This window comes from Aquila chrysaetos, chromosome 5 (genome assembly GCF_900496995.4).
Source record: "Aquila chrysaetos chrysaetos chromosome 5, bAquChr1.4, whole genome shotgun sequence".
Classification (NCBI taxonomy): Eukaryota; Metazoa; Chordata; class Aves; order Accipitriformes; family Accipitridae; genus Aquila; species Aquila chrysaetos.
In genome coordinates this window covers 67,672,397-67,688,966 of record NC_044008.1, presented here as the reverse complement: position 1 = coordinate 67,688,966, position 16,570 = coordinate 67,672,397, and the positions used below count along the sequence as shown (strand labels likewise).

At 46.1% G+C, this 16,570-nt stretch overlaps 2 protein-coding genes across 4 annotated transcripts; one reads left to right on the top strand and one right to left on the bottom strand.

The window, feature by feature from the left end:
* Positions 1 to 874: 874 nt before the first annotated feature.
* Positions 875 to 13,616, bottom strand: JMJD6 (jumonji domain containing 6, arginine demethylase and lysine hydroxylase). Of its 2 annotated transcripts, none has more exons than XM_030016179.1 (7): positions 13,338 to 13,616; positions 12,246 to 12,634; positions 9,012 to 9,298; positions 7,544 to 7,679; positions 7,283 to 7,421; positions 6,490 to 6,617; positions 875 to 4,791 (listed from the first exon to the last, which is right to left on the bottom strand). In XM_030016179.1, exons 1-7 carry the CDS (start codon positions 13,503 to 13,505, stop codon positions 4,755 to 4,757), a joined length of 1,284 nt encoding a protein of 427 aa, XP_029872039.1. In that variant the 5' UTR covers positions 13,506 to 13,616; the 3' UTR covers positions 875 to 4,754. The 2 variants fall into 2 exon arrangements, with proteins under 2 accessions (XP_029872039.1, XP_040979871.1); XM_041123937.1 differs by lacking the exon at positions 875 to 4,791 and adding an exon at positions 4,864 to 5,390.
* Positions 13,617 to 13,704: 88 nt separating this feature from the next.
* Positions 13,705 to 15,975, top strand: METTL23 (methyltransferase like 23). 2 transcript variants are annotated; one of them, XM_030016180.2, is made up of 5 exons: positions 13,705 to 13,934; positions 14,407 to 14,511; positions 14,618 to 14,855; positions 15,208 to 15,292; positions 15,631 to 15,975. In XM_030016180.2, exons 1-5 carry the CDS (start codon positions 13,761 to 13,763, stop codon positions 15,797 to 15,799), a joined length of 771 nt encoding a protein of 256 aa, XP_029872040.1. In that variant the 5' UTR covers positions 13,705 to 13,760; the 3' UTR covers positions 15,800 to 15,975. The 2 variants fall into 2 exon arrangements, with proteins under 2 accessions (XP_029872040.1, XP_029872041.1); XM_030016181.1 differs by having other exon boundaries at positions 13,822 to 14,320.
* Positions 15,976 to 16,570: the final 595 nt, after the last annotated feature.

The following is a 16,570-nucleotide window of genomic DNA, read 5'->3' as shown; positions in this document are numbered from 1 at the left end:
GTCTTCTGAAGAGCACTTGGAAAGGAGAAAAAAAAAATAAAATTGGTTTTATAGGTGACAGTAATCAAGGAAAGTGTTTACATCAGTGTTTGGGAAAGGAAGGACAGAGCTTTGTGCAGAAATCAGCAAACTTGCTGTCTCCACAAAACCATTTACTCTTCAAGGTGTTTCATTCTACAATACATTCATATAAATATTTCAAAAGCCTCCAGGCTGCTGTCCCACACTCGGCTTCAGCTTATTTACCTACAGTTACTGGTTTCAACAAAGCTCTCTAACACAATATACAAGTTTTTCTGCTTTCCCAATCCTTGTTCCACTACAGAGCCAAATTTGTTAAGAGGCAGCTTCAGACACACAGGAGTGCCCTCAGAGGCGGTTCTCTCCCTGAATCCTGGGGTATGGGGAGGGGGAAGGTTGGTCGGCTCTCTGCATGGAGTCCAGCGCTTCCACAGCGACTCTCTGCACTGTGCGTCTTGTCTAGGAGCTAAGCCGAAAGCAGCGTGCGACACCTGGAAGTTGAAACTCCCTCTCACCAGTATGAGGTGGCAAGAGAGACGCAACACAAAGCTTCTTGGTAATACAGTCTGGGGAGGACAGGGAAGGGGCAAAAGCACACATTGCAGTCTGGTAACAAAGCTACTGACATAAACCTTCTCCCAAAGCCACGACAGCCCCAGCAGCTTCTAAAACACCCCCCACCATACAGACGTACTAATCACACACGAGAAAGAGCTAGAGGAAGTCCCCAAAGCACCCCCATAGCTATTACCTGAACACCATTTAGCTACTGTGGTACTTTCAGTAACAGAGGTGTACACCTGTAGGGTTTTTTTCAGATCAGGATATGAAAAAAAGTGACTAGCCAACAGGATAATGCAAAATAATTGATTTTATTTAAAATAAAAAGCAAAAACACAATCATCCAAACAAGACAATTAAGAGTATCCCAGCTCTGCTGGATGGGGTGATAAAAGCAGCTAATGGCATTGGCAGGGCTTGGAGCTGACAGTGTGACTGTCAAACGAATCAGTAAGCTCTTTCCTTCCCCCCTTTGCAAGGGGGGTGCCAAAAACCTCCCATTACAATCAGCCCACACAGGCATTTCAGATTTGATTCAGTCAACGGTCTCGCTTCCTGCCCCATGATGGCCGGGGATTCAGGGAGGAAAAGGGTCTAGGTTAGTTATGAAAGAGGTTGCTGTCTTTGTTCTAAGCATTTGGAGAGGCTTAATGTAACTGAGAAGACAAACTGGAGCCAGCGTACCCGAGCTGGGAAGGGGAGGAAGGTATGCCAGTGCTTCCTCGGCGTCACCTGCTCCCACAGCACTTGTGCAGAGAACAGGTGCCAAGATCAGCGTGCCTGTTGTTCATGTCTACAGTTCTGACGGGGTATTTATTCATTTACTCCTGAACTGTCATAGCAGACAAGCCTGTATCAGTTACCAGACTCAAAAGCACGGCCAGAGCTCACAAATCCCTCTACCTTTCACCAGAGCAGGCAGGACAATGACACCAATACGCACAGTACAATCGGGAAGCCCACAGTCCAAACCCAGCACGCGGCTCTCTAAGCCTGTCCCTGGGGAACAAGGCAGCCCACAAAGCACCACCACAGGGCTGAGGCAGAGCAGCGCTGCGACTTTGGGGCTCAAGAAAACGGGTCTGGGTGCTGGACCACAGCAGCCTGCTACATCCAGGGGCTCTACAGTACACAAAAGCAGTGGGGTCGGAACAAGAGACATGGATGCCCCAAGAAGCATAAGCCTGGAGAAGTGAGAGCACAAAACCCACTCTCCCCAGTCAGCCTCCCACAAGCATGGAGCTAGGCACAAGGGGAGCACAGTTTTTAACTTTATTCCTCATTCACCCGGCCTGGAACGAGGGCCTGGGAAGTACCAGCTCCCCCACTTCCTGTAAGGCCAGTGAAGCTGACTCCCTGATGAGAGAGAATTTAATCTAGTCCTATTTTAAAAAAAATCCCGATCTAGCAGGACCTCCTGTTTAGAGCAGGCCATGAAATGCCAACAGTGTCAACTCTGGTGAAAACAAAAACCCTTGTTCTGCTACAATTTATGTACCACACAGCAATTCTGGAAGGGCCACCACAGAACAGCACGTGGCCAAGAGTGCTGAACAACATCCCCAATGTTTTCTGCTACAAAAAGCTAACACCAGGTTAGGAAGTTTCAGGTTGCTTAGGATGTCTGGAACACTTTTTGTGGGAGGACAACTTCAAAGCATCTTACACAGTAATTACATTTCAGCCTCACAACACCCCTGTGAGGTAGGTATTTTCCTCATCTACTAAAAGACAGAAGCTCACCAGTTCGGCTGAGGCAAAAGCCTGTAAGCGGAAGAACCAGAGATCCCAGGAGCCCCAATTCCCAGGAAGCCTAAACAGATACACCTTTGTTTCATATCAGAAAGTGCCTTGTGGAGAAGTCAGTATAGCGTCGCTGGTATCACGATGCCTGCAGTCCATTTCAAACACACTGCTTTTCTGCAAGGGATGTCAAATGAACGCAGGCTTCAATCTGAAATTGTTTTGTTTCACACCATGGAAGAGTTCATAGGCACAGAAGAATAGCCTGCACTCTGGATCTTCCCACTGTGCTTCTGGTGGTAGAGGTGTGGCTTTCCCGGCACAGCAATCGGGCTTTCACATGCATGTAAGATTTTAAGACTGTGAAACTGAACCACACATGCCAAATGCAACTGCAAGCGCTACAGCGTAAGTCATCTTACTGACATACTAACTGTCAAGCAACCAAAGAGGGCAGTGGACAGTTCTCTAAGGGCTTCCCTCACCATGACAGGTCTGAGACTTTTGAGCCTTTGCCTCTCCAGGCCCCCACGTTCTTCCCAAAGGCAGCAACTGCAGCCTGCTCTGAGAAGACATACAGATTGTGCAGGCTCCCTGGCTGTTCAACCGGGCAGCAAAAAAGGCAACCTTGGCCAGAAATGCCAGGAGTTTGAGAAGTTTTTTTTTAAATGAAGTAATCTTGTGGAAGAATCTGCAGCAGTCTACAGAGCAAGCGTGCTCACTTATGCCTGGCTATCACAGAAAATTCAGGAGTCTGGACAGCTAAAGAGCGTACCAAAAAACCTTCCCTCTCTCCATGTTTCCACCACCACACTGCTCCTGCACAAAGTGACTGGCACAGAAGATTCAGAAACAGAGATCCTGACAAACATATTTAGGATTCCCTTGTACAACAGGATATGGCCCAGTCTCCAATAAGGGAGAGTGTTTAAATAGGAAGAGACAAGGTTAAAAAAAGATCAGAAAACCCAGACAAGCAATGTTCTAGGTTCCATCAAACCCAACATGTATATAAGAAAGTCACAGTTAAGGCTGCCAATCTGCTTTTTAATTCTGCTACCAGTGCCTGGGCATTATTGCATGTTTACTACACACACACCACTTCTGCTTTCAAGTTTCCTCTCCCAAAGAAGAACGGCTGAAGTGAGATCTAATACCCACCTCCTAGGTCTCAGGAGAGTACCGAAGGAAGAACCCCAACCCAGCTAGCTTCTGGCTGTGCTGTTCAGATAGAGAAGAAGGGTCATTTCCATGCAGCACACCTTCAGCCAGCCAGCCAGCCAGATCTCTTCACTGACACTACCAGCACAAACCCCTGCTAAAAAATCCAGCAGCTCCAACAGATCCCTTGGGGATGAGAGCTTTACCCAGCATAATACAAATGCATCTACACAGACTTAAGCAACACATTGCATTTTTAAAAAGCATAAAACAACAATATGTCCCCCTCCCAGTCCTTTAAAATTGGCACCGGAAGTTCCGGAAACGTCTGAATCCATAACCCCAAAGAAAAGCCATTTACGTATGTGAACCGCACTGGCCTGAACGAGCCCATGGCCCTGTTACTGCTTGGTATTTAAAGCCCAGCAACTGTTGTTATCATACAAGAGTCAGACTTTGTCAGTTGTTGCCTAGTGCTAAAGACAACACCTGCACCTAAAGGATTGTAGTTACTGGCAAATGCTGAATTTTTTCCCCCACAGTTTTTGCTGTGCAAGAAACTCCAGGATTCTCCTGCTCCATTGAGCTTCCTATCGCAAGGTGCTAATGCATCTTTGTTACCAGTCATCATAACAGACACAGAGCAAAAGGAAATGGACTGTTGCTGGTTAAGGTGTTGCACCTTAGATGTATGCGTGTAGATTAAGACCATGAAAGATGCTTCAGGTTGGTGGTCACCTTCGCTGAAGTTGCTTCAGTGTTTGGAGCATTCACACCACCTTCCCTTCCTGAAATTCTGGTGCAAGATCCGCCGGATGTTCAGACAGGCCAAAAGGGCTGGTGTTCCTTTCCTCAAGTGTACAGGACAACATGTAAACATATGACAGTGTCAAAGCAAGGCAGGTTTTTACATTTACCTGCTGGTTTTAAAAAGAGTTCTTTAAAAACTGACCGTCGTCTTCCTTGCCAGTTACATGAACCATTAAATACTTGGCATCTCCTTACCCAAAGCTGGGTTATTAGTGCACTCACTTGGGGCGCAGAGGGGACAAAGCATTGCACAATAACGTAGAGTCGGGGCATTCCCCTAGAAGTTATTAAGGAGCCAACCTTCGACAGCACATAATGAAGACGGATGTCTGGATCGAGGAAGAGTGACAAAAACTTAAGGACTGTGAGAAATAGAAGCAGAAGGGGGTAGAACAGAGCTGGCTGGCTGCTAACAGAGCTTCAATCGGCAGCTGCCTCTAGGCGGGTGTTGTTATCTTTCAGGGGTAGCTGCGGCCTCCACAAGATTCCCTAATCCTGTCAAAAAAAGTACAACTGCCTGTCAACAACTATAGCATTCCCCTCATATCAGGACACAAGATCGCAGCATGCATGTTAATTGTATGTTTATTCTTCCTACAGAACTGTACAAGCTAGCTAAGATTTTACGTTTGGAACCATTTCTATCAACTAATCCATCACACAGCTGGAACAGAAAGCCCACCCATCCTCACAGAGTGAAACAATCAACATACAGGAGGAGGAACAGTGAAACCTGGAAAGCAAATGTTCTAGGCAACGTGCTAATTTTTAATATTTAAAGTATTAATTTCAAAATCTGAAGTGCAAACAACTTAAAAATGCACAGGATTTTCAGAAGAACAGATCTGCACACGTACTCTGCATTTTTACAGCTTTGGTTTTTTTTTTAAACAGGGTCTGCATTAAAGTTTGTTATCTCCTGCTGCTCATTCCCTGCCTGAAGTCACACTGGCTGCTGAAATGGGATTTGACAGTGTTGTAACAAACAAATTGTTAAAACCTCCAGGGCAAAATAAGCAGTCAGTACAGTTTTCTCCAACTGTTTAATGACGCTCTGTACTTGTAATTCAATTGTATTCAGTTATGAGCAACTCCTGAAAACAAGAGAGCAACATTATCACAGCAAGATAAATGGCAACATGAACAGGAGCAAACAGGTCTTTAGGCAGTACCCTAGACTGGGAAGTCTGGCATGATACTGGAAACCTGGCCTTCCTCAGGTAAATCACTACCGCACACCTTCTTTAGCAGGCCACACAGTAAGTCACCACAGTACTTGCATCCATGCCAAACGTGGAGCATCCAACAGCTTAGTAACTAGACAGCACCCTAATGCAGGCAGGCAGCTAATACAGCAGCACAGGTTAACCAAACTGCAAGGAGTTTGCTTAAGAATTTTGGCAAGCCTCTGCTGTAGGCTTCATTTAAAATGCTTCATTTAGCAAAGAATTTCTAAGTTCCTCCTTGCAGTATACTCCCAGATTCCCAGTGTTTCACTGTTTTTAACCTGGCAAGTCCAGAGAACTTCCTTCCTCAGCAACTTTACCCTATGCAATATCTAGCCTTGGTTCTGCAATATTAATGTTTCCTCCCTCCAGACTGACTAGAAACTTGCCTTTTTTTTTTTTTTTTTTTTTTTTTTTTTTTTTTTTTTTAAAATACGTAAACATAGACTTTTGGGATTAATTTTGCCTTTAACAGATAGAACAGTGGGCCAAATTGAAGTAATGCAGGCAACAATAAGAGAAACCATACAACTACTTGAAGGTTTTCTGTTTGGACAACAAGGCATTGAAACCCGAGTCTTGCCTGATCATTCCTCATTTTTAACTGTTTACTATTCATTTGTGCTCTCTGAAGAGCACAGTTAAAATATCCCACCTCTCCCATTAAACAAAAATAAAATACTTTCTCTGTTAAAAGTGACAACTACAAAAAGTAATAAAACTGTTTATTAAATAAAGTAAAAAAACCTCATTTAAAAAAAAAAATCAAGAACCTTAGTTTTCAGTTTGGAATAATTAAAATAATTTATGGAGGGAAGATATCACCACTGGCTAACTGCTTTATGTTCTGTAAGGAATCCCTTGCTCTCCATCCCTCTGTTCTGACGAATCACCCTATCTGAAGTCTGCCAGCTCTGCGTTGTATTGTCTTTTGTTCGTTTAAAAACAACAGTTGTCATCGGGTCACCTGGAGGAGCTGCGCTCTTTGCTCACACAGTCGTCCTGGGAAGTTGTATCACCGTTACCCATCATGCTGCATGTTCTCCTCTTTTTCCTCCGGTGCATCATCCCCTCTGTCTCAGAGCCAGAGTCACACTGAAGTATGAAGAGATGAAACCATAATTCAGAGAAACCTAGTAAACTGTTTGTGCTGTGGAATTCACCATAAGATCTACCTCAGCAACCCTGAATAATCAATATTCAAAGAATGTACTATTTTAGATTAGACACATGAAATAAATTTTAAATTAAGTGTTTAAAAATCAGGAACAGGTATGCTCTTAGATTTCATCACTGAGTAAGCTGGCTTGGGGCAAGACAATGCATGTGTTTCTTCTGGCTCCTACAAGGGCCTAATTTTCTGAGAGCAAACTCAGTGCCTTCTGATGGACTTAGGTGCCTAGAAAAGTCACCTGTCATAACCAACAGTCTCTGTTTTGGATCTTGTTGCCCCACCCCATTTTTAAAACATCCATTTTGCAGCCATTTTACACAAGCACAGCTTAGCTAAATGAGTGACAGATTTATATATATTATAAACATAGATCAAACAAACTGAATTAATTTAGCAATACAAAGAGAGGCTTCAGTAAAGAGAACCTGCTAAGGCCACAGGCTCCTCCACCATGTAGATTTGTTTAGTTGCTTTCCATTAATTTCTTCCATAAGACATGAATATTAGGATGCAGACACATGATCAGGTATGGAAAAAACAATATAATTGCAGGATATGGATCACCCACTGTAGTAAAAAGCATTACCTCTGAATCAGAGTCTGAGGAGCTGGAACTTGAGGAACTGGAAGAATCGCTAGAACTATCGGAAGCAATACCAGTAGATTCCTGCAGGTCAACTGAATCAGCCAAGGCTGCCAAGTCAGGATGTTCCTGCTTTAGGATCCTAAATACAGTTGAAATTTCAGGGTTAGCCTTTGAACAGTAACACTGCATGTAAATGAATGGGGTATTTTTGGTCTTTTGTTTTAAATACAGAATACAAAAGAAAGCTACTAAATCTCTTACCTGTACCATTTCCGTGACAATTTGGGTCTCCCTCTTACTGTCTTGTGCCACACCACAGGGAAGTTGGTACAGCTGGCAAAGTTTTGAGTGATGGCAATAGTTGTGTCAAGATTGAGAACCACATGCCACCAGCCACCTGTAAATACAACACCAATGACCATTTCTGGCTACATAGCAGAAACCAAGTTCAGGAACAGCCGTGAACACTTTTACCATAGCACAGGTGGAAATTGGACCTTATCTCCCAAACCCAGGTGAGTTTGCCACCATGTCAACTTTCCTCAGTCTTATTTCAGCATTTGCGCCAATGCTTTACGGATTCTTGTTACAGAAGACTGCTCAACGCTCTGACCAAATTATCCAGCTCATGAACAGTACTGAAGATCTGACTTGACAGCAACACACTGGCTACTGATGGCTTATTTAATAGGAAGAGCCATTGTAACCCAGACCGCACAGAGACCCTTTCTGTTAAGCTGGAGAGCACTTTCCATGCTGATTTAGTAAGGTTCTTATGACTACAGACTAACCTTTCATTTAAAAATAGACACAAAATTGTTTCCCCACACAGGATAAAAATAGACAGTGGTGTTCTTACAACCCACTTATAACCTCATAAAAAGACTAAGGAAACAGTTTAATGGAACCCGACAGCTACAAAATCTTAACAGAAGGTACACTGAGGAGTCACTAGTAAATGCCAAGACAATCACAAGACACTCTTCAAACATGAAGTCAGCTGTATGTTAAAGACAAGCAATGTGGATAGAAGCTATCGGCCATGCTGCACAAAAACAACGCAAGATTTAGAGGTTAGAATTTGGCACTGAACTCACCCGCTTCATCCACTAGCCACCTCACCTCCCAGTTATAATAGGCACACAGTGTGCAGCCACTCAGAGAATGGCATCTTTATCAGATCTCTCTTTAGCTTTTGATTTCAAATGCAAGATGAAGCATAACCACAGAGAGGTGGGTGGAAAGCATCAGTGCCTTTAAGTAGTTCTTTTCCCACAGCTAAGAAAAACTCATAGCAGTCAGACTACCCAAGCTACAAAATTCAGTCATGGATGCTACAATGTATATAAACTCAAACATCTTTGTCTAAGAGTTACTAGTACTCAAACACCTCTATTTTTTTTATGCTTTGACAGTTTCCTATTACTGCACTTTAGTTCAGGATCACATTCCTGTGATGCTGCAACTCAGGTCTCATTTGTTTTATCTGTACCACATGCAACCCTATGCTACAGGCCATATATGTTTCAGGACACTCAGAAAAATAACTGAATGGTCTGAAAATGTGCCTTGCAACATATATCCCTTTTGAAACAGCTCAGAATAGGTTCTTTTGTAAGAGATGGGCCGTATAAGAAAGCTGAAATATTCTCTTCATCTCTACTACACACAAATGTTAAAAACATGCTTTTCTCTCCCATATTTCCTTACTGCAGAGATTCATACATACCTGGCACAAAGACTGTCTCGCCTGGTTTCTGTAAGATTTCCAGGGGTTTGAATTCAGGGGGCCAGGTGGGGAGCTGCGTCCTAGGATATATGACATTGAACCAAGTGATAGCCTCATCCTGCTGGTTCCCTCCTTCTTCTCGCGTCACTTTGATCAGCTCTCTGGGAGTGCTGGTAGGGAACAGGCACCAACGCTTATGACCCTGGACTAAGGCATTCCATGCACTAGTTCCCAAGGGATCGATGTGAATTCCTGTTCCAGAACGAGGTGGGCCCATCACAAACCACCTGCATGGGGGGGGGATGAAATCCTTTAGTCATAGAGCAAGCAAGTAGCTACCTTCTCTTTTCTTCATATTAGACAGAAAATTACAGCTGTTAATTTCACATACAGTTAGAAATCAAGGTGGTTACAGTTCCTTCATTTACCTTCTTGAGGTTGTTAGGCTCAAGCTACAGCAAAAAGATACAACATGGGTTTAACCTAAAACCCAACATGAATTGGGACAGGAATGACTCTGGGACAAGAAAGTGAAGATACCTTTTATATTTCATAGCTGTAATTTGTTTAAACAGTTCTTCAATAAAATATATAGTGATTTCAAGGTTTATGAATGTGATTAAGTCACAACAGCCTGCATTAGGATTCTTACTATGCAGGGGGATTCTCCTAATCCTATGTTTTTCTAAAATTTGCTACTCATAAACGGATCCAGAACTGCAGAACAATGAGGAACAAACAAAAGGCAAGTAAAGAACTGAGCAAAGTTACACAACTCTGGCCTCCCTCTATGCCTTCTGTTCATTTACAACAGGCTGTTCATTCTAACATTTAACTAGATGAAGCTTATTCTCCAGTGACCATTCAGGATTTGGTGTGTATATTCTCATTCCCCATTTGCAAAGTTTATTTCTCCCAATAGAGAACTTTATCCACTATACATGTTTAACAGCAGCAGCACCTTCAATTGCTCACTTCCCCTGTAACAGAACAGTAAGATCTACCATACCAGATACAGCAGTGTAAGTGAGGTGACTTAATATCAGGCATCAAGAGGAAAAAAATGGCAATAATTGTTTAATGGGCAACAGAAACTAAAGCACCAACAAGATCCCTCCATCGTGTGGCTGACAGGCAGGTGATACCCAGCAAGAGGAGTTCAAAGGTTCGGAAAAATACTGAAAGTGAGCAAACTCTCCATTTCCCCTTTCCAATGCAGGTGTAAATTAAGCTGGTTCTCAAGTATCATTTGCTAACACCAACTGTAGGACTGTAAGTTTGGTTATCAAGCTGTGCTCTTCCTACTCCACAAAGGAGACATAAAAACGTAAATAAGCAGGTGTGTGTCACTTCTATTGTCAATTCACTCTTTAGATTCATATTAGCCTTGGAAAGCTGATTAAACCACAAGCAGAACAGTCAAAGCTTTTACTAACAAGTCAGAAGAAGTTAAACATAAAGATCTGTCTGGTACGCAGACAGACGCACTGTTCAATACTGACTATAACCTGAATCTACACACACAGGTGATTTTAAACCCCTTATTTAGCAACACTGCCATTTACCAGCATCTTCCTCCAGGCATTTAATTTACAATGAACATAACCCAGTTTGCCATAAGACATCAAATTTACCCATTAAGAACTTCACAACCTGTAACTTCAATTTAAAAGCAAAAAACCCAAACCTCACTCCTCCCGCAAACTAAAATAGCTGCTTCAGTAAATGGCTTCCAAAAATTACTGCCTTTATTTTAAAGAGGAACAACTCCAGTGAAGATGCTCTAAACAGCACAAGTTCTTACTTTAAGATCTATACACACCTCTCAATCCAGAGGTTCACCTGGACAGTTCATATCCTCATCATGTGATTAGAAAGCAACACTTCCTGTTGGATTTTCAATTATGCTCTTAAACTACTGGACTCTTCATCCGTTTCTGTACCTAGATGAAAACCCTAACTCCAGGAGGCATCAGTATGCTCCTTGCATCACTCGCCTCTCAAAAAATGGTAACAGCCTCAAACCAACCCGCATTTTCCAGAACAAAGCACAAGAATTGTGAATACCAAGATCACAAGCAAGGAGCTCAGCATGTGCCTGTAGGTAGGGAGGGTGTGGGGGAAAGAGATAGCAATATAACTGAGTCACAACCAGATTATCTAGTTTACCTATAACTTGGATAAATGATTCCCAGTTCTGTAACTGTATTCAGTTTCTACTAGAGACTACACCTGATGTGCTTGTGCATTTAATCACAGCATTGCTTGTTCTTCTTAGAAGCGAATTATAAAAACACCTACTTTAATGATCTTAAATAGAATGAGTTTCACACTTTACTCCTGCAAAAGCACAACTGGACTAGACACGTGAGAGATTGCAGAGAAGACAAGAGAACCATTATTCATTACTTGTTCCATTTAATTTAAAAAAACCCAAACAATTAAAACACCCACATCACAGCCTCATGTCACTCGAAGGGCAAGGCATTCTCTGACAACTATAAAGTCACTGTAAAGACTTTAATTACTTGGGAGGGTTCATCTTATGCTCATACTGCTATGTAGCATTATAATAATGTAGACAGAAATCACCCTTGTATCTAACAGCCCAAATACAAGGTTGTTGCATTTGATTTCAGTAATGAAGTGTCATTTCACTCCTTTTCCAATCAGATGCAAAAAAAGAGTTGAAAAGACTATAGAGACGTGAAATATTGTTTTCTCTCTCAAAATCATCTGAAGGGGAGCTAAGAACTAGTCTCCACACTTCAAACTAATCTAGCTTAAGATCTTTACCTTAAAAGGACTGACTCATAATTAAACAAAATTCCACACTGTACATAAGCCACTGGTGCAAAACCCAGGAGCTAGTCTTGAGGTACTTAAAATTTGAAAGCCAGAAGGCACGCATAGCAAGAAATTAATCTTCATAACTTTCAGTAACTATGTAAATGGTTTTTTTTAATCTAAAAAGTGAGGCAAACTGACTTAATTAAAAAAAAAAAAAAGAAAAAAAGAAAAAAACCCCACAAACTTGTGGCATCACTGGGGCAGAACCAGCAATTGTGATACACAAATTTGCCCTTCCCTCCCTCTGGGTTACGGATGTATGCTCATTTCAAAAGAGCAGACATAAAGCTATCACTTTGTTTTACATAAGATAATCATACCTATTTAAGAACAGCTAATGAGATGGAAAATACCTACTTTTATGTTACTGTCACTGTACTGTACCTGTAAGGCGGTCTTCGTTTCTCCCCTGCGTACTGAAACAGATCATCAGTGAAGAATTTGGGTACTTTGTAGTCCTCCAGCAGTTTCCTGCGCTTGGGATGCTCTCCATAACTGCTGTCAAAGATGTAGAGCGGGCTGTCATCTCGTGTGGTTTCCATATACTCTATGTAGTACTTCATCTTCATCTTCACAGAATAACCGTCATTGTCCTCCCCACATTTGAACTTCTGGTTCCTATACTTGCGTTTCAGTCGTTCCAGAGTCCACTTCTCTTGGGCAGACCAGCCCACCTGGGCATTCAGCAAGACTACAGGCTTGTAAGGTTTTTCGTAACGCTCAACAAATTCCTCCACTGTTAACTGGAGTGCATCTGCCCTCTCCACGTTATCCTGTGAAACCAAGAGAGGAATACAGAACAGATATTAGGACAGACTAGCATCCTAGAGCTGCGCTTTCTAAGTCAGCATGGAGGAGCTTCACGCTCACACTTCGCTCCACACACCACGAGGGTATCAAGCTGCCGACGTGTTATTTTAAACTCACCGAGGCTGCAGTCCCATCTCCCGTGCCGCGCTCCTTGCGCCCATCAGTAACACCAGCAGGCTGAAGCCCTTTGGCACTCCTCCCCACCCCTGCCCTTTCGGCTGACACGTCCCTGGCTGCATTTCCCGCCCCCCCCTCGTCGCCCCCGGGGAAGGCGCCTGGGAATTACGTGGGCGCTCCCGGCACTGAGGGTGCCCATCCCACCCCGACGGGGCCCGGATCTCCCCGCACCCCTCGCCACGTGGAGGCAGGAAAAAACGCGGGTGCCGGTCGGCCTCCCCCTCCCCGCCCTGACGCTCTCCCTCAGGGTCCCCGCCCCGGCACCCCCAGGGAGCCCCGCCGGCTCTGAGGCAACCCCGGCCTCAAGGAAGGGCCCTTTCCCCGTTCCCATCAGACTTCCCCCGGCCTCCCCCTTCCCCTCAGGCCTCCCCAATCCCCTCAGGACCCCCCCAGTCGTGGCGTGTCCCCCGCCTCTCCATTCCCCTCAGGGCCCCATCACCCCCCCCCGTTCCCCTCAGGCGAGGCGGGGTCGGCGCGGCCGGGGCGGACCTTGCAGGCGGCGGGGCTGAGGGGGAAGGTCTCGCAGTAGTTGTGGCGGGTCCAATCCAGCGAGTCCTTCAGCTCGGGCCGGGCGCTGCGCTTCGCCTCACGGATCCGCTTCTTGCTCTTATGATTCATGGCGGCGGTCTTGGAGGCAGCGCTGGGGGCCGTTACCATCCGCCGCCGCTGATCCCCGGCGTGCCCCAGGCCCCGCTCCGCGCCCGGCCCCGGCCCCAGTCCCGGTCCCGGCCCGGCTTTCCCCGGCCCGGCCGCCGCACCTTCGAGAAATTTCACCCCCCTTGCCGCCGCTGTCGCCGCGGCCCCGCCCCTGCCGCCCTCCCATTGGCTCGCTGAGCAGCCGTCTTCCGCCACGCCTCGCCCGCCCTCCGGCGCTGATTGGCCGAGGCGGGGAAACGGCGCGGCCGGGCCGCCATGTTGGGAGGGAGGGTGTTGCGGGCGACAGGAAGGGAGCGCGGGGGCCGGTCGCCCTTGGCCGCGCTGCGCCGCGCCCGCTCGCCGGCGGGATCGCCCCGGGAACCCCCGCCCGCCGCCTCTCCCCTTTCCCCGGCGGGACCGCGCTCCGCGCCCGCTGCTCCCCTGACAGCGGTGAGCCGGCCGCGTGTCAGCCGATTCGTGCGGGACTGCGCCGCGCCGCTCACGGCACCGGCCCGCGGGGGAAGCCCGTCCAGCCCCGCCGGGCCACGGGCGCGGGCGGGAGCGGCCCGGTTTAACCGCGACACTCGGGGGAGGCCGCTCGGACAGGCCCCGCTCTGAGCAACCGGCCGGCCGCCATCAGCGCCCGCGGCGGCGCTCCGCCTGACGCCACGCCCGGAGAAGGCGCCGATTGGTCCGCGCGGCCTGGTACCACACGTGGCCGCCCGCCATTGGGCGGCGGCGCGGCCATGGGGGAGCCGAGGCGGCGGCGGCGGGGCGGCGTGCGGCGGTACCGCTTCGCGGAGGGGCCGGCGGCGCTGACGCTGCGCATCCCCGAGGTACCTCCCGGCGGAGGGGGGGAAGCGGGGCGGTAAAACCGGGAGCCCGCCCCCCCGCCCCCAGCGCCTCACTCGGTGCGTTTCAGGTGCTGGACTCGCAGTACGGGATGTACGTGTGGCCCTGCGCCGTGGTCCTGGCCCAGTACCTCTGGGTCCACCGGAGAAGCCTGCCCGGCAAGCGAGTGCTGGAGGTACCGACGGGACCCTCTTGCCGCCCTCCCTCCCAGCCCCGACCCTGTCGGGAGCTGCACGGGCCCCATCTGCCCTTCCCTCCCCGTGACCAGGCTGTGGTTTCAGGTGGGCGCCGGTGTGAGCCTGCCTGGCGTGTTGGCTGCCAAGTGCGGTGCTGAAGTGACCCTGTCCGACAGCGAGGAGCTGCCCCAGTGCCTGCGCAACTGCCGGAGAAGCTGTCTGCTGAACCGCCTGCCCCACGTACCTGTTCTAGGGCTCACCTGGGGGCGGGTATCGCCAGAGCTGCTCTCTCTTGCTCCTGTAGACATTATTTTAGGATCGGATGTCTTTTTTGACCCAAAAGGTACGTTAAAGCACTCGGGTATCTTTGATTTGTGACAAACTGGTAGGAGTTCATGTCCAAGTAGTACTGAGAACACTGTCAAGAGATCAGGTGACAGCCTTTATGGTGATACCATGCTATCAAACTTGTTATTCTTGGGGTGATTCCAGCATTAAGCTACCATATAAATGCCACTGGAGGGTGGGTGAAGAGAAAACGCAGTCATTAACTAACCACTTAGGCCATGCTTCTCAGGCCTCTCATACAGATGCATAATTGATTTTTAATTACCATTTCACATAACCAGGCATATTTAACTGTACCTAGAATCCCGAGACTAACCAAGACTGCTTCACCTCCCCAAACTATACAGACTTTGAAGATATTTTAACTACAATTTACTTCTTGCTGGAAAAGAATCCACATGCTCAATTCTGGACTACTTATCAAGTCCGAAGGTAAACTCTTCTGCATATTTAAGAATCAAATCTTAATTCCTGTCTTAGCTCTTAAAGAGTGTTAACTTCTCCAAGGCACCACCGTACTGATTCTAGAGAAGCTCCTCACAGATAGTGAATTGGGCTGGAATTAGCCAAGTAAATCCTAGGGGTAGCAGACCAAAGCAACCAAACCAGAAAATAATCCAAGAACCACCAGTTTACTGTGGACTAGAAAACTGTTAGAAACACAGTTTTGTGAACTGTTGTATTAAGTTTTGGTGACGGTCTCCTATAATTACTGCAGAAGTTATAAACTTGGGTTAACGTTTTCACACACTGGCATTTCCTCCCCTCAGTGCCGACTGGTCTATCGAAGCTTTGCTCTGCAAATGGAAACTGAAGAACATCCACGTTCCCTTACATTCGTTCAGTGCAGACAAAGAGCACTTAGCCAGCTCTTCTCTACCAGGAAGACATACAATTGAAATGATGATCATCTCACTAGCACAATCAGATGGTACTTAAGTTTATTCCACTTGTTCGTTCCAATACAAGATGATACTTAACTGTTCACTGTAGCACGGATCTGCAGAAAACAGTCCTGTTTACAGCAAACCCCATGCATATTTTTCAGGAAGCGGATCCCCTTAGCAGTAATTCTGAAAACATGCATTGTAAAAATAAAGCTGTTCAATTTTTCAGCTATGGCTTTTGAGAAATTTGTGCTCCTCCTCAAAGACCATGTAATAGTTCAAAGACTCAATTCCATTCTGTAAGCCACTACACAACATAGCTTAACAACCTGACAATCCACAAGATCCAACTTAAATTCACAACTTCAGCTATGAAGAAAAGTTAACTGCACTCTTTCAAGATAAAAAAATATCCCCGTAAGATCTGTTTCTCAGGACTGAAGCTTTTTGCCAAAGATTCATATACAAAAGCCAGCCCCTTTGTTTTTAAATGCATCTCCGTAGACTGCCGCTAGCCATGCAGTCCTGGAACGTACAAACTCCTCAGTTTGTACAAAAGTACTTTTAATCCTCAATCAAGCCAGATTGCAAGTATTCAGATGTTTCCATTCCCATTTAACATACATGCATAAAGTTAACAAGGCATTACAATAACCCTTGACACGTGATGGTTGAAGTTACAATTCATTTGGTACCCAAATAAAGGAAAAAAAAAAAAAAATCATCACTGTAAGATTAGCTACCATCAAGCAGCAGCCTGTTGAGTCAGGGCAAGCACACAGCAAATGCAATTAGTACTGCTCAGTGTGTATCTTCCGTAACA

Excerpts from the sequence above, each read along its gene's own strand:
- JMJD6 (XM_030016179.1), bottom strand. The coding sequence starts at position 13,505 with ATGGTAACGGCCCCCAGCGCTGCCTCCAAGACCGCCGCCATGAATCAT. Across the intron at positions 7,680-9,011 it reads CGAGACAGTCTTTGTGCCAG|GTGGCTGGTGGCATGTGGTT; the intron begins GTATGTATGAAT and ends TTGTATTTACAG. Across the intron at positions 4,792-6,489 it reads AAAGAGCGCAGCTCCTCCAG|GATTAGGGAATCTTGTGGAG; the intron begins GTGACCCGATGA and ends TTTTTTTGACAG.
- METTL23 (XM_030016180.2), top strand. The coding sequence starts at position 13,761 with ATGTTGGGAGGGAGGGTGTTGCGGGCGACAGGAAGGGAGCGCGGGGGC. Across the intron at positions 13,935-14,406 it reads CCGCTGCTCCCCTGACAGCG|GTGCTGGACTCGCAGTACGG; the intron begins GTGAGCCGGCCG and ends GGTGCGTTTCAG. Across the intron at positions 15,293-15,630 it reads ACTACTTATCAAGTCCGAAG|TGCCGACTGGTCTATCGAAG; the intron begins GTAAACTCTTCT and ends TCCTCCCCTCAG.